Raw genomic sequence first — 14,325 nt, 5'->3', positions numbered from 1 at the left:
TTTATCCTCACAACAACCCTGTAAGGTAAAATAGGTGAAAATATGTTTTGGGATTTGAACCCAGGTCTTCACAATCCTAGCCTAACACTTTATCTACCACTCCCCACCAGTTTCAGTGTGTGTCTATGCGATAAGCAATGAAGAAAGCAAAGTTAAGTATGTGCTTCTTTAAAAAAAAAGAATTCTGGTAAATAGATGACAAAGATTTTTTTATTAAAGCCACTTATTAGATAATACATTCACTACAAGGTTTCTGTTAGATATTCTTTCTCTCCGTGCAACTGTCCCTGGTATGGAAGAATTACTTAAGACTTAACATTTATTTGATTTTACTTAAAATAAAATTAGCAGAGGCACTTTTTCTCATGCGGTTCAGAATTATTTGGTCACCCAAAGCTGCGGTCCTTGTGCATATGAAATTTCCATTAATTTTTTTTTCCAAAGAGAATTTGTCCAAACAAGCGGCTTGTCTTTGGGGCGTGTCTGTGCGTTGAACAAGGCATCTTATTCAGGAGTATAACCAGAAGTATTAGCGGATGAGCTATTTAGAAGGTCCAAAATTTGCTTTCTCTTTTCCTTCTAGCCTTGCCACTGGGAGATGAAAGCCACATCAGGTTACAGTTGCTTCTTACTTCTCCATCTGTTGATGAGGTTTGTCACCTTTAGTCTGGCAGGGGGTCCTCTGCCTTTAACAGCAGCCTTATAGGCTAAAAAAAAAAAGTAAGTACAGTAGGGCCCCACTCATGCGGCAGGTTACGTTCCGGACCCCCACTGTAAAGTGAAACCACTGTAAAGCAGAACTCATTGAACAGAATGGCGCGTGATGCCCGAAAACCGCCGTAAAAGCGGAACAAGCGGGGCTTTAGCCTAATTGCATCTAATTGAGACTGCTGTGTTAGCGAAGCACTGTAAAGAGAATCGCTGTAAAGTGGTGCCCTGCTGTAAAGCTGAGCCTGGAGATGAACTGGAGGAGGGAAAGTTTACCTGCTACATTTCTCCCTGCCAGGTTACAGGTAAAGGTAGAGAAGCCCTATGGGGAAAAAAGTTGGTAACTCCTACCTACTTAGTGTGTCTGGCTACAGCTTTGGGTAAGTCCCATCGGTTTGATTCAAGTCTTAAGTTGGATAGGATTACTTTATCTCTCTTTGGGGGGCCTCTGTCTGCTCCTGATAGATGTTATCCAGCCAATGTGACAAGGCTATCCAACCAGCAAGGGTGTAGTCATCAGGGGTCGCAGGGGGGATCCTAGACCCCTTACTTTTTTGGGAGCAGGGTCCCAGCCTGATCTACACGTATAAGCCAGTTAGCATGCAAGTGGAGCATGTTAGCCACTGGGAAGAGTCCTATTCCTTATGTGCTGACTGGAACCAATCAGAGTGAAAGGAGGTGAGTCAGCCACTGAGAAGACTCTTCTGAGAAGAATCCTGGGAACTGCAGTTTACCCTTCACACAGCTAGAGTTCTCAGCGCCCTTAACAATCTACCATTCCCATGATATTTGGGGGGAAGCCATGTGCTTTAAATTGCTTGAAAGCTATGATATGCATATGACTGTCCTGCCCAGGACCCTGATTTTTAATCAACCTTGTAACGTACACCTGTTATGACTGAGGAAAAATCCTGAAGCCTTTTGTGGCCAATCTGTTGTAAAATACCCTCATTTTAAAACACCAGCCACATCTTTGACCCACCCTCCATACCCTGGTATCTATGTGTCATGTCCGCACTGCCTGTATTTGTAGAATGTATTTCACATTTCAGTTACAAATAATGGTTTTAAATGGAGAAAAGCTGCTTCATAGAGATTATATTAGAAAAAGCTTGAAAGGGATTTTTCTAGTGCCTAGAGAGCCTTTGTGCTACTTGATATACAGCGGTAATCATTTCCTTATCAGAGCTTGGAGGTCATTGCATCGAAATAGGCTGGGAGAAGGAAGAACGCAGGAATGCACCCAAGGTGATATGCGAGAGGAATCTATCCTCTGTGTGCTCTCTCAGAGGGGACCTACATTGCCCTGTGCATCTTGGGAAAGCTGTATAACATTTTGCACCCTCCTCCCTCCATAGAAGCTGTTTGAGTTGTGCTCTCTTGGGCAAGCTCCCCGTTGGCCGTTCTTGTCCGCCTCTTCCCCCTGCCTCCCCTTGTCAGTCATCCAGGTGCTGCTCCTCCCACGTGGACGTCGGGATGGCGCTGTAAGGGTCCATGATGACTTTTGCGCAGCGAATAATCATGACAATCAGGAAGAGGCAAAGGAAGACAAAGCATGCTAATGTTAGTCCTTTGTCCACGTCGACAAAGACGGGTTCGGGTGTTGGTCCTTCCATTGTTTATGTCTTTCCACATCAGGGTTAATTCCCACTGCTGCCGTCATTGTATACCTGCAAAAGAGGACAACGATGTAATTGAGGAAAGCATCACGGTCCACCTTGAAACCTACGGCCCAAGCCCTTAGGATTTTTAAAGAGGTGAGTTCCTGCCTTAAATGTCCTGCTTTTAGGCAATGGTGGCTGGGGCTCCGTGTCAGTGGGGCAGTGGAATCTGCTCCGGGTTTTAGTCTGAACTTTTAAGGAGCTATCCAAGGTGCTTCACAATGGACAGCTCCTTGAAAGTTCAGACTAAAACCTGGAGTGGATTCCACTGACATGGAGCCACCAACCGCCACTGCCTTTAGGTCATGACACCAGAGTCCAGCAGCAATCAAGACTCCAAGCTACAAGTTGCAGAGTCCCCAGCTAAGGAGCTGGACAAGGATTCAGACCAAGGTCAGGGTTCTGTGTGTGCTTGCTGGAAATCAGAAGTCCACTGTACCCAAAGCTGCCGTACAGGAGTTCTCAGAAGAACCTCCCAGGCCACCAGGGCCAGTAAAGCGAGCGCCAGACCTTCAACGGCACCTTCCCCTGAGTTACCAAATGCCTCCCACAGTATTTCACTGGGCCAGCCATGCAGGGAGCACACTAGATGGGAGGCTAAGAAACAGAGGAGGAGTGCCTATCTTCAGCCAGAGGGATGCCCCTTTAAGAATCTGAAGTTCTCCACAAGGGGATGGAGTCTGGGACAGATTTTCTAGAGGCAGTGGTTTTAAAAGGCTCAGTTTGCTGTCAAGGTCTGTTGGAGTAAGCTGTTCACTTGGACCTATCTGTGATCCTGAAATTCCTTATTGCTCTTGCTGGAGCTGGTAGCATGACACTAGCTCACCAAGGCTCATCTGATGAGTGGGTCTCAGAATCAGGACCTAAAGGTGGGTGGCCCCACATTTCTGGGATTCTCTCCCAAACTAACTACATATAGTCTTCTCTGCATATGCCTTTAAGCAGATCTTATTTGTGTTTTACTACCATGTTATTGTGGTATGCATGCTGGTTGTTAGCTGCTGCAGCTGATACCATTTTAATCTGGGTTTTGGATTGTTAAATGGTATTTAAGTCTTTGTTTGCCCTTGCTTTAAATTATTATAAGTCATCTTAAGGGGGGGGTTCCCCCTGAAGGTGGAGTATAAGTTATTGTCATTATTGACAGACTTTTGGGGTGTGTAAACAGGGGATTGTATTCAAAGAGTAGAACCATTGAACTGAATAGACCTAAGTCAGTCATGGTCATTAATTTCAGTGAGTCTACTCTGAGTAAATGCTAGCTGAATACAACCCAGAATTATTTGCCCTTCCTCGTGCTGCTAATTGTACTGGTCTTTGTGATCACTGGATTGGCTTTTGTGTACAGAAGGTCCTTTGACAGGCAGCGGGGCAAGGTTAGCATAATTCCAGGGCTGGAAAGACTTGGAGGCCACCAGCTGCTGACTCCTACCACACCTTCCTTCTTTGGATTGTAATCTGGATCTTTGGTAAATCCTCATGGTTTAGAGCACTACAGCCTTACTACCCTGAACATGCCCGATTGCATCAGATCTCAGAAGCTAAGCAGGATCAGGCCTGGAGAAAGCCTGGAATACCAGGTGCCATAGGCTTAGAGGAAGGCAATGGTAAACCACCTCTGAATACCTCTTACCATGAAAACCCTATGAATACATCCAAATATAACATAGCATATAGCGTATAACAACAACGGTTTAGAGCAGCCTTTCCCAACCTTTGGGTCTCCAAATGTGGCTGGACTACAGTTCCCATAATTCCTGGCCTTTGGCCATGCTGCCTGGGGCTGATGGGGGTTGTAGTCTAGCAACTTCAGGGGACCCAAAGGCTGTGAAAGGCTGGTTTAGAGACTGGCAGAGGAAACTGACCTGATATACAGGATGGGCCTGTAAGGAGTGTTTCCTTGTCATACACCCTGGATCGGCCAAAAGGGCCTCTGTGGTGAAAGGACACAAAATGTTAATTTCACTTTTATAATGATCTCCATGGCTTTGGCAATCAGTGGCGGCTCTAGGCACTACGCACACACCAGCAATCCATGGCATGATGCCTATTTCATCAAAAATCAGTTGGCTGTGGGAGACCTGGGTTCACATCCCTGAATAGCTATGAAGTTCACTGGGGGTGACCTTAGGCCACACACGATCTGACCCTTGCCTAACAAAGGGATCATGTGCCAGACCTGTCCTCCAGGTAGGAACAGGGAGAAATTCAGTTCACGTTTAAAACTGGATCTTTCACATTCACACTTTCCAAAACAACAGGAGAACTGGAAACACAGCCATCCTACAAAATTCAAAAGTATCCAAATTTTGTTTTCAACCAAGCGTTGTTTACAAAAATGCATATATTGGGTAAAAGTGCCCATAAAAATGAACATAAAATAAATGTAATGAACGTTACATACAAAAATGCACTATATAAGGGGAATTACCGTGCCCCATGTGTACATTAGTCAAAACTACATACAGAAATGTGTGTGTTAGAAATGTGCTGAAGAATTTTCATGAGGATTTTTTTAAAAAAAGTATTCTCCAATTGCTGCAGATATGCGGAGAACTGAATTTAATACTGGAAAGATGACAAACTGACAGAGCCTTCTATCCCTGCCTCCAACGCCCTCCCCCAAAGCTTGCAATACAGCTCCAACACATGATGTCATCACTTTTGCTATTGGGGAAAAAAGTACCAGAGTGTTGCCCCCTCCCTGTCCCTGCACCAGTGGTTTAAAATCCCCACAGAACTATGCAGAAATGAGGCCTAGGAAAAAGACTCTTTGTCATAATCCCCAAACAGCAGCAGTAATCTGTCATCCAGTGTTCCTACTGCTGTTGCTATAATCCATCAGCCAGGCATAACCCAATTTGTCCTCAGCAACCAATGCTCATTTCCTATCCCAGCTTGCGCCGGTGGACACTCTTTCCCATTTCCTCCCAACACACTCCATGGTGAATACAAACAGAGTGTAATTTTCCCTTATGATTTCATACAGTAAACCCAATGTTACATATACACAAATCAAGGAAATGCTAGCATTCTGGAGGCGGGCACCATTGTGAGTTCCCAGCACTACTTGCCTTAATGTTTGGTGGCTTTGCTCCTTGGCTTCATAACATCGAGACTTCACAAAGATTGGTTCAGGCTGAGACCTGGAAGAGTTGTAATATCATAGAGGCGCCCTGATTTTTTTTTTAAACTTAGTTTAAATCTTATTTGTTTATGAGAGTTATTAAGGGATGTCCGTCAAATGTCTCAGTGATAGAGCATCGCCTTTGCACATAGGAGCTCCCAGGTTCAATCTCCAGGTAGGGGTGGGAATGTCCCCTGTCTATAACCAGGGAGAGCTGCTGCCAGTCTGGGTTGGCAGTGCTGAGCTAGATAGGCAGTTGGCCTGACTTGGTATAAAGCACCAGCCCATGTTCCCCCAGATGCTCTCCACATAGACATGAGATCATCCAACATATGAACATGCTGTGTATCCCAGCAGCCTAGCTCAGTGAGAGCACATATTCTTTGCTCCTAGGGTTAATGCTCAGCAACTCCAGAAAGGGCTGGGAATCACCTTTGCCTGAGACCCTAGAGTAGAGATGGGGGAGAAATTCATTTCAGTTTGCATTTAAGGGCAAACCTATCAAATTTGCACTTTCTGAAACAATTTTTTAATTTTTTTCATTAAAGAACACTTTAAACTTTACTTATGCCAACTTTCCAATTAAAACATCATAAACATAAATCACATTAAGTTGTACTAAGCCAATGCATAGTATATTTTAACCCCTCCCACCCTTCAAAGAACATACCAAACCCCCTCTCCCTCCCACCCTCAGTCCCCTGAGAAAAACAGAACTGTTTGCATGGTTAGTCATAGCAATAAAATGAAAAGTTCTTTAACCATATATATCTTGCTGCAACTGACAAATGTCCTTGTAAATCACACTCCAAAACATATGCAATAAATTCCCAGCATGTAGCATTGAAATTGTCTTTCTTTTCCAACCTTCGAGAGAGGCGAAGTAAACGGGTAATTTTCTCTAATAAGGCAATGTTCCATACATTTTTTATCCATGCCAATATACTCAAATCTTTTAATTCTTTCCATCTTTGTACCACCGTCTGATGTGCTGCCAGAAGCAATAGAGATATCAATTCTTTAAATTTAATATTAGCATATCTTCAAATATGGATAATAAACATAACTCAGCAGAACATACTGTCATGAAATTGTAAATTTCTGTGCATTTGTTAACCTGGAGTTGTATCATGGCTCAGTTACAAGGAACTATGGGAGTTACATCTTGGAAGGAGACAGGCCTCTGTGAGAGGAAAATGTTAAGTTTCGTTTCCAGCTGCAAGCAGTTGGGAAGGCCTGAACAGAAACACCTGTTTATCTCTGCTAATCTGCTGGGAGCCTGGTACTCAAGGTTGTGCAGGCCTGAGAAGGTTGAGATCAGAGATGGGAGGGGGGCCTGCCAGGCGCGAAAAAGTGAAGAAGCTTCGGGAAGAGGATTACATCAGAAAGCCCCTGACTGGTTAATTCATCCTGGACCATTAGGTTTCTTTTTCCCTTAAGTATAGGGTCTGAGACTCATAGCCTTTGTTCTTCTGGGTTTCCATCTTGATGGGTGGTTACCTATGTGGAGTTCCACTGCTTCTTACCTGATGCTATTCTCTCTGAGGAGAGATGAGACTTACCAATAATTACCTCTTAAGTAAGTAGACAGACTAGTTTGTTATTTTCTGTTGTGTGTTGAACTCTTATGTTATACCTGAACCCCTGGTTGGGTGTGTGTTTTTGAGGAATTGTCTTGCTGCTATATACTAACGTGCAGTTATATTTTTAATAAAGCTACTTCTTATTAACCTGGTGTATTAATTGAGGGGGAAGGGTTGGTTCTGAATCCAGCACCTTGGCCACTGACCACAAACTACCAAGGAGTTAAGTAGATGTATATTTTGGTTTAACCAGAGGTTTCTGAACAAGGAGTGTCTGTTTGGCTCTTGTCTATTTGAACCTTGGTTTGCCTATTTCTGGGTTCTGAGTTCCCCTAGCTCAGAGTTGAACCAGTGAAGGGGTGGTGGCAGCCTATCTTCTACCTTGCAGGGTTGGTGTTGGTTTGCACAGCCTTGGCAAGGGGAATTTGGTGAATGGGTTCCAGATCAATTGCCCCAAGGGTGGGAATTGGGTCTGAAGGATGCAAATCGTGACCCTTGGGGCAAGATTTCATGACACATACAATTTGTGATTTTGAGAAGTTCTCTGTGGACCTCCCTCCCAAAAATCTGAATTCAGGGGCAGGTCCACCAGAGATGAAAACATGTACCTTTTTCCTGACACCCTCTCCAACAGGCAGGGTTCGTCATAGATGTGATTTGGGTAATTTGAACTGGAGTTCTATACTACCTAGGATAGATTTTTAAGCTCATTTATTTCAGATTAGCGGAAACTGATTTAAATGGTTTTGCCATCCAGAGTGCCATCCACTTTTTATCCTCTATTTTTAATATCATCCTCCCATATTTGTTTGGGGAAAAGAGGAGGTTCTGTTTGAGTGTCCATTAAAATTTTATTTAAAAGTTTTACTATACTTTCCCTGTCAATCCCTGATTCAGAACCATCAATTCAAATTGTGTAAGTGACCTCATAGCATGTAATTTAAAATTAGCATCCCAAAGAAAGTGTGCCATTTGTTTTTCCTGTAACCAATTTAAATTCCATTCCAGAATATCAGTTTTCAGTTGTTGTATTGTTACTGGAGTATCTTGCATTTAAAAAAATATTTTATTCTATAATATCCACTTGTTTCCCATTGCTTAATTCTATTATGTAGAGCACTGTCAATCAGACCTAGATATGAGATTAATGGGATCATTGGTGAGAACGTGGGGGCAAGTCTAGATTGCCATCTCTACCACACAAAAAATGGCAAATGAGTGAAAGGGTTCTTTATCCAAGATATTACCAATTTTCTGTGGGGAAGAAATGGAAATCCTGACAGGTGTCCCTTAGACAGCATCTTTTCTTCAAGTGGTATCCAACTTCTGTTTGACTTGGTAATCATCAAAGGCTAATTGCCAAAGTTGAAATGCTTCATAGTGTGTTTGTAAATGTGTCAGCCCCCAACCTCCTCCGTCCAATCTCCTATAAAATACTTTCATTGCTAGTCTAGGATTTTTTTTTCTGGAAAACAAATTAATTTAGAATTTTTTGCCATTTCCAAAAGACATCCTGATGGGGGGTGACAGGCACAGTTTGAAATAAATATAAAAATCTAGGTATGATTTTTATTTGAAGAGCCGTAATTCTCCCTAAAATTGATACGTTTAGTTTACTCCATTTACCAATATCTCTTTTCAAATTCCTAGTTAATGAATAATAGTTCAGATGAAACAACGGAGAGTTTCCTGGGAATCTGAATCCCCAGGTAACTAAATGAAATTCAATACATGTGCAGTTTTAGGAAATTACAGACTTTTAGTTGAATCTTGGGATGGCATTCATGGAACATGATAGCAGATTTTTCAAAATTTACCTTCACTCCTGATATTTGTGTGAAAGTGTCCAATTCCTTTTTAAGTGCTTCTATGGAGCCTTGAGGTGCACCAGCATCAGTATCATGTCATCTGCATACATATTAATAAATTGCTCTTCACCCTTTCCCCGGTATCCAGTTATATTTGGATTTGCACGTAACCTATCCACCAGAGGTTCCAGGGAAAGGGCGAAGAGCATCAGTGATAAAGGGCAGCCATGTTTTGTTCCGCTTTCTATACAGATCAGTGGAGCATTTAAGTTATTTGTGCTGACAATTTCTTTGTTGTCAGAATATAGTGTGGTAACTGCTGAAATAATTTCCCCCCCTAAATCGAAGCGATGTAAAACTTGCAATAAATATGGCCATTCTAAACAGTCAAATGCTTTAAAGACATCAAATGATAAAAAGGCAAGGGGATGATCATGCTGTATATAATGATAAGCTATATTTAAAACTCTAGGGTCTGAGATGTGCCTTCCAGGTGTAAAACCTATTTGGTTTAAATGCACAATATAAGAAACTATTCCGTTGAGCCTGAAGGCCAAGATGGATGTGAACAATTTCTGATCCTGATTCAGGAGGGTAATCGAACAGTATGCTTCCATTTGGGTACTATTTTTCCCTGGTTTGAGTGTTACTATTATTCTCGATTCGTGCCATGTAGTTGGAATTTGGCCCTTAGTCCAGATTGCGTTAAATAATTGAACCAAATTGGGGATCAAAATATCTTTAAATATTTTATAGAATATACTCCCAAATCCATCAGGTCCTGCTCTGTTATTTTTAAGATGATTTATTGCTATTTTAATTTCTTCTGCAGGGATAGCAGAGTTCAGAGAACATGACTGATCAGACCTTAATTTGGGGGGGAGAATTCCTGGTAAGTAATCCTTTATACTATGTTTTGATGGGTTTGTGGAATTGTATAATTTTTTATAAAATTTAGCAAATTCTAAATTTTTCCAATCATGTATCATTCTACCTGATTTGTCTTTTAAAACATGTATTTTATTTAATCTTTGTTTCCTTTTTAATGCATTAGATAATAATTTAGAATGATTGTTCCCTGCCTCATAATAACATTGTCGAACGTAAAGTAAAGAAATGGCAATTTTATTAGTTTCCAAGGCTTCAAGTTCTTTATGCTTGATCTCTAATGTATGCAAGATCCTTCTAGAGCCCCTTTGCTTATAGTGCTGTTCCAGGCTGGAGATGTCTTTTACCAATAGGGACCTGATAGGATCCTCAATTTTTTTTCTTCCTTGCTTGTTCTGCTATACATATTCCCCTAAATGTCACTTTCTTAGCATCCCAAACCATGGTAAACACCATATTTGGAGTTATGTTGAATTCAAAATATTCCTTTAATGCCGTTGTTATACTTTGAACTGAATCTTGAAAGGCAATTAAATTTGGATTTAGCCTCCAGATTGGGTGGGCGGGAGTGGATTGCAAATGTCAGAGGACCACTTCAACCACTGAATGATCTGACACTGTCCTAGGCATTATGTCTGCTGACCACAGATCTGAGTGCAGGGGGGCAGAGATTACTATATAATCCAACCAGGAAAGAGATTTAAACCATGATGAAAAGTATGAATAATCTCGGATCCCTGGGTTAGCCTGTCTCCATGCGGCAGACAGGTTACATTGTGCTAGAAGTTGCAATAATTGATTTGGTTTATTTATTTATTATTTGATTTATATCCCGCCCTTCGTCCCAGCAGGAGCCCAGGGCAGCAAACAGAAGTGCTAAAAACACTTTAAAACATCATAAAAACAGACCTTAAAATACATTAAAACAAAACATTGGCATATTTTTTTAAAAAAGCTTTAAAAACATCTTTTTAAAAAAGGGTTAAAACATTAAAAAAAATATTGACAAGCAATTCTAACACAGACACAGACTGGGATAGGTCTCAACTTAAAAGGCTTGTTAAGAACATAAGAAGAGCCTGCTGGATCAGGCCAGTGGCCCATCTAGTCCAGCATCTTGTTCTCACAGTGGCCAACCAGGTGCCTGGGGGAAGCCCGCAAGCAGGACCCGAGTGCAAGAACACTCTCCCCTCCTGAGGCTTCCGGCAACTGGTTTTCAGAAGCATGCTGCCTCTGACTAGGGTGGCACAGCACAGCCATCACGGCTAGTAGCCATTGATAGCCCTGTCCTCCATGAATTTGTCTAATCTTCTTTTAAAGCCGTCCAAGCTGGTGGCCATTACTGCATCTTGTGGGAGCAAATTCCATAGTTTAACTATGCGCTGAGTAAAGAAGTACTTCCTTTTGTCTGTCCTGAATCTTCCAACATTCAGCTTCTTTGAATGTCCACGAGTTCTAGTATTATGAGAGAGAGTATTATTGTTGAAAGAGGAAAGTCTTCAAAAGGTGCCAAAAAGATAGCAGAGATGGTGCCTGCCTAATATTCAAGGGGAGGGAATTCCACAGGGTAAGTGATGCCACACTAAAGGTCCGCTTCCAATGTTGTGTGGAATGGACCTCCTGATAAGATGCTATCTGCAGGAGGCCCTCACCTGCACAGCGGAGTGATTGACTGGGTATATAAGGGGTAAGACGGTCTTTCAGGTATCCTGGTCCCGAGCTGTATAGGGCTTTGTACACCAAAACTAGAACCTTGAACTTGCCCCGGTAGCAAATGGGCAGCCAGTGTTGTTCCCTTATAGACCCTCTCTGAACCCTTGTGGATCGATCTACATTTGCATCGCAGACCATGTTCAAATCTCCCCCTATGATAAGAGTAGTTTCTTTTGGAAAATGGATCAGTTTTAAAAAAAAATTAGATAGAAAGGGGAATGGACATGTATTTGGAGCAGAAACTGATGGGAATGTGAACAACTTACCTTCCAATAACCCTTTAGCAAAAACATAACTACCGTCCGGGTCTCTGCAGATGGCATGCAACTGAAAATCCACTGAGCCTGCCAACACTATACCCACCCCACGGGAGTAGGAAGACCCCTTTGCCACAGACTGCTGACCAAAATATGAATGGGGAAGCAATCTATTATTACAACCCACCTTGTACGTTTCTTGTAAAAAGATTACGTAAGTGGCTGGAGACAACATCCCCTAGTCCTCTAATATTTAGTGTTACACACCGAAATGCGCATAAAAATGAATGAGTGAAACTAACATACAAAAATGCATTATATTAGGGGAAACTGCTTGCAAAAATGTGTACATTAGTCAAAACTGTACACAAAAATGTGTTAGGAAAAATTTGTACTAAAACGCTGATGAATTTTGAGGGTTTTTTTAATTGCAAATTGCTGCAGAAATGTGGAGAATTGAATTTAAGGTTGGAAAAATGAGAAATTGAGAGACCTGAAATTGACAGATCCTTCTAGCCTAGAGTAGGGTGGCCCTGTGCCCTCCTTTACAGAGGACAATCCTCTGTTTCAAGGCATCCTATTAGAAGAATTTATTTATTTATTACATTTGTATACCGCCCCATAGCCGAAGCTGTCTGGGTGGTTTACAACAATAAACAATATTTACAGATAAAGAACCATAATGCTCATTAGAAACAATTATTATAATTTAAATATACTTCTGATCATAGCAGAACAGTCTGGACAGGTGACCTGTAGGGCTGTTAACTGTTAAAGTTGTCCTTCTACAAATACATGTGTAAAATGCATGTGCATGTAAATTAGAATGTGTACAGATCCAATACCACCCTGCATATATAAATTAAAACGGGTACTGTATATAAATCAAAGTCGGAGATACTGATCAGAAGTGGCAAGCAAACTGTATTTCAGATAAACGGGTCCACCATCACAGATCTTCTCACTGAGAAGGAACACCCCCTAATTTTTTGAGGAAGAACAGTATGCAAACCGGTAATCTCAATAAAAACTTTAGAAGCCATCCATATCCATCACAGATTTATGTAAGACAATTCCATCCTAAAATTGGTAACCCCACACCCTATCCAAACTTTAATGTGAAACAAATGTTCTCATGAGTCAGGATAAGGGCTGCTTTAATTATTTGCCACCTATTCAAAATTACACACATGAATCTGCCTCTAATTTCAGTTTGGGGTCCATTAAATCACAACCTGGATGGTTTAATTGTATTGTGGTGTCTGTGAATTATCCCACTTTGATTTTAAAAAAACTCTTGCTTCTCTGATTATGAAGTGAAATGCTGTTGATTAATATCGACAGGCTAGTGTCTTCTGCGCCTAGAGAGAGCAATATGTTTGATCCGCAACTTCCCCCTGTAAAATCAATTCTTTTTTTCTGCTGCTGCTAAAGTTCTTTCAGAGAAGAAATCAGTCCTTTATTACAGCAGCAATGCAGACATGACGTGCTGAGTTCCTTTGCCTGTGTGCTGCAGGTCCTTTGAGGCATTTTCCTTTCTTATGTTCAGCTTCTTCTATTAATTATGTAATTTACAGAGCTGCATTGCCTCTTCTACGCCTCATTTGTTCATGACAATTCTCCCACTCACTCCATCTCCGAGGCCCCGAGACTTTAAATAGTGTTTCATGTTCAACCTGTGTTTTTTCTGGGAATGAGAGGATATTGATAGAGTACTTTGAAATTGGGAATTTTACAAATCAGTAGTCTAGAAAAAGGACACTTTGAAAGGATGGCTTTTATGTCCTTCAGGCAATCTATTCGAAAGAAATCTAAAGTTTGGTGCATCTAACTGTTGGAAGTACAACAACTGAGATCATTCAGCGTGTAACTTAAGGGTTGATTCTATTATCAGTAAGCCAGCTAACCAAGGGGTGTGTGTGGAGATGTTGCTTAGCAACCAGGCAGAGTGGCATGATCTTTACTGAGGTAGCACCATCTCTAATTGGCTGTGTAGTTCTGAGGGAATTTTTCCTCTGTGTTTTGGTTGAATGTCTCCTTGCCGGGAACTGATAGACAAAACTTCTGTGTTCCTTTTGTTCTCAAATTATACACTGTTTTTGTTTAGTTATTGTATTTTTGCTCTGGTTGTAAATCACTTTGGGACTTCCTGTAGTGGGACGTGATATATAAATTTAATAAACCTAAATATATTAAACATACAACTGATGATGCACAAAACAAATGGATGTATAGAACCATTAAACTTGTTACTCCAATATGCAACAAACAATATCAATTTCTCCATAAAACTATATGCATAGTTAACATTTCTTAAGAAATAAGTTGATTTAGTTATAAAAGCAATATGCCATATTTTAAAATTATCAATCAGAAAGTCTTATCCCCAACAAAGGCCGATCTTTGCAGCTGTTACATTAATTATCAGACAGATTTAGAACCGGTAATTAAGAATTCTCAAAGCCCTAAATGACCTAGGGCTCAGTTGTCTGAAGCTCCACATATGCCCATATGAACTCTTCTGTCCATTCTGATCAGCTTTGGAGGTTCTGATCTTTGGCCCATTATTAGCAAAAATCA

The 14,325-nt window shown here is 41.2% G+C and overlaps 2 protein-coding genes across 16 annotated transcripts in view; one reads left to right on the top strand and one right to left on the bottom strand.

The window, feature by feature from the left end:
- Window positions 1-202: 202 nt before the first annotated feature.
- The window catches only part of CTXND1 (cortexin domain containing 1), a 36,673-nt gene continuing 22,550 nt past the window's right edge, over window positions 203-14,325 (bottom strand). Inside the window, exons 1-5 of one of the 12 annotated variants that reach the window (XM_061595767.1) lie at window positions 6,578-6,662; window positions 6,259-6,487; window positions 5,444-5,515; window positions 4,235-4,302; window positions 2,348-2,378 (exon numbers count right to left, since the gene is read on the bottom strand). In XM_061595767.1, coding sequence (XP_061451751.1) covers window positions 2,368-2,378; window positions 4,235-4,302; window positions 5,444-5,515; window positions 6,259-6,487; window positions 6,578-6,605 — 408 coding nt within the window. In that variant the 5' untranslated portion in view covers window positions 6,606-6,662 and the 3' untranslated portion in view covers window positions 2,348-2,367. The other 11 variants (XM_061595768.1, XM_061595770.1, XM_061595776.1 and 8 more) reach the window with 11 other exon arrangements.
- Window positions 3,153-14,325, top strand: part of ARNT2 (aryl hydrocarbon receptor nuclear translocator 2) — a 211,745-nt gene continuing 200,572 nt past the window's right edge. For 2 of the 4 annotated variants that reach the window (XM_061595764.1, XM_061595759.1), the window contains exons 1-2: window positions 6,841-7,075; window positions 9,720-9,779. In XM_061595764.1, coding sequence (XP_061451748.1) covers window positions 9,741-9,779 — 39 coding nt within the window. In that variant the 5' untranslated portion in view covers window positions 6,841-7,075; window positions 9,720-9,740. Of the gene's footprint in view, window positions 3,239-6,839; window positions 7,076-9,719; window positions 9,780-14,325 lie in introns of those variants that run through there. The other 2 variants (XM_061595760.1, XM_061595761.1) reach the window with 2 other exon arrangements.

The sequence above is a fragment of the Rhineura floridana genome, chromosome 14, assembly GCF_030035675.1.
Source record: "Rhineura floridana isolate rRhiFlo1 chromosome 14, rRhiFlo1.hap2, whole genome shotgun sequence".
NCBI classification, from domain to species: Eukaryota; Metazoa; Chordata; class Lepidosauria; order Squamata; family Rhineuridae; genus Rhineura; species Rhineura floridana.
This window is presented reverse-complemented; position numbering and strand designations above follow the sequence as displayed.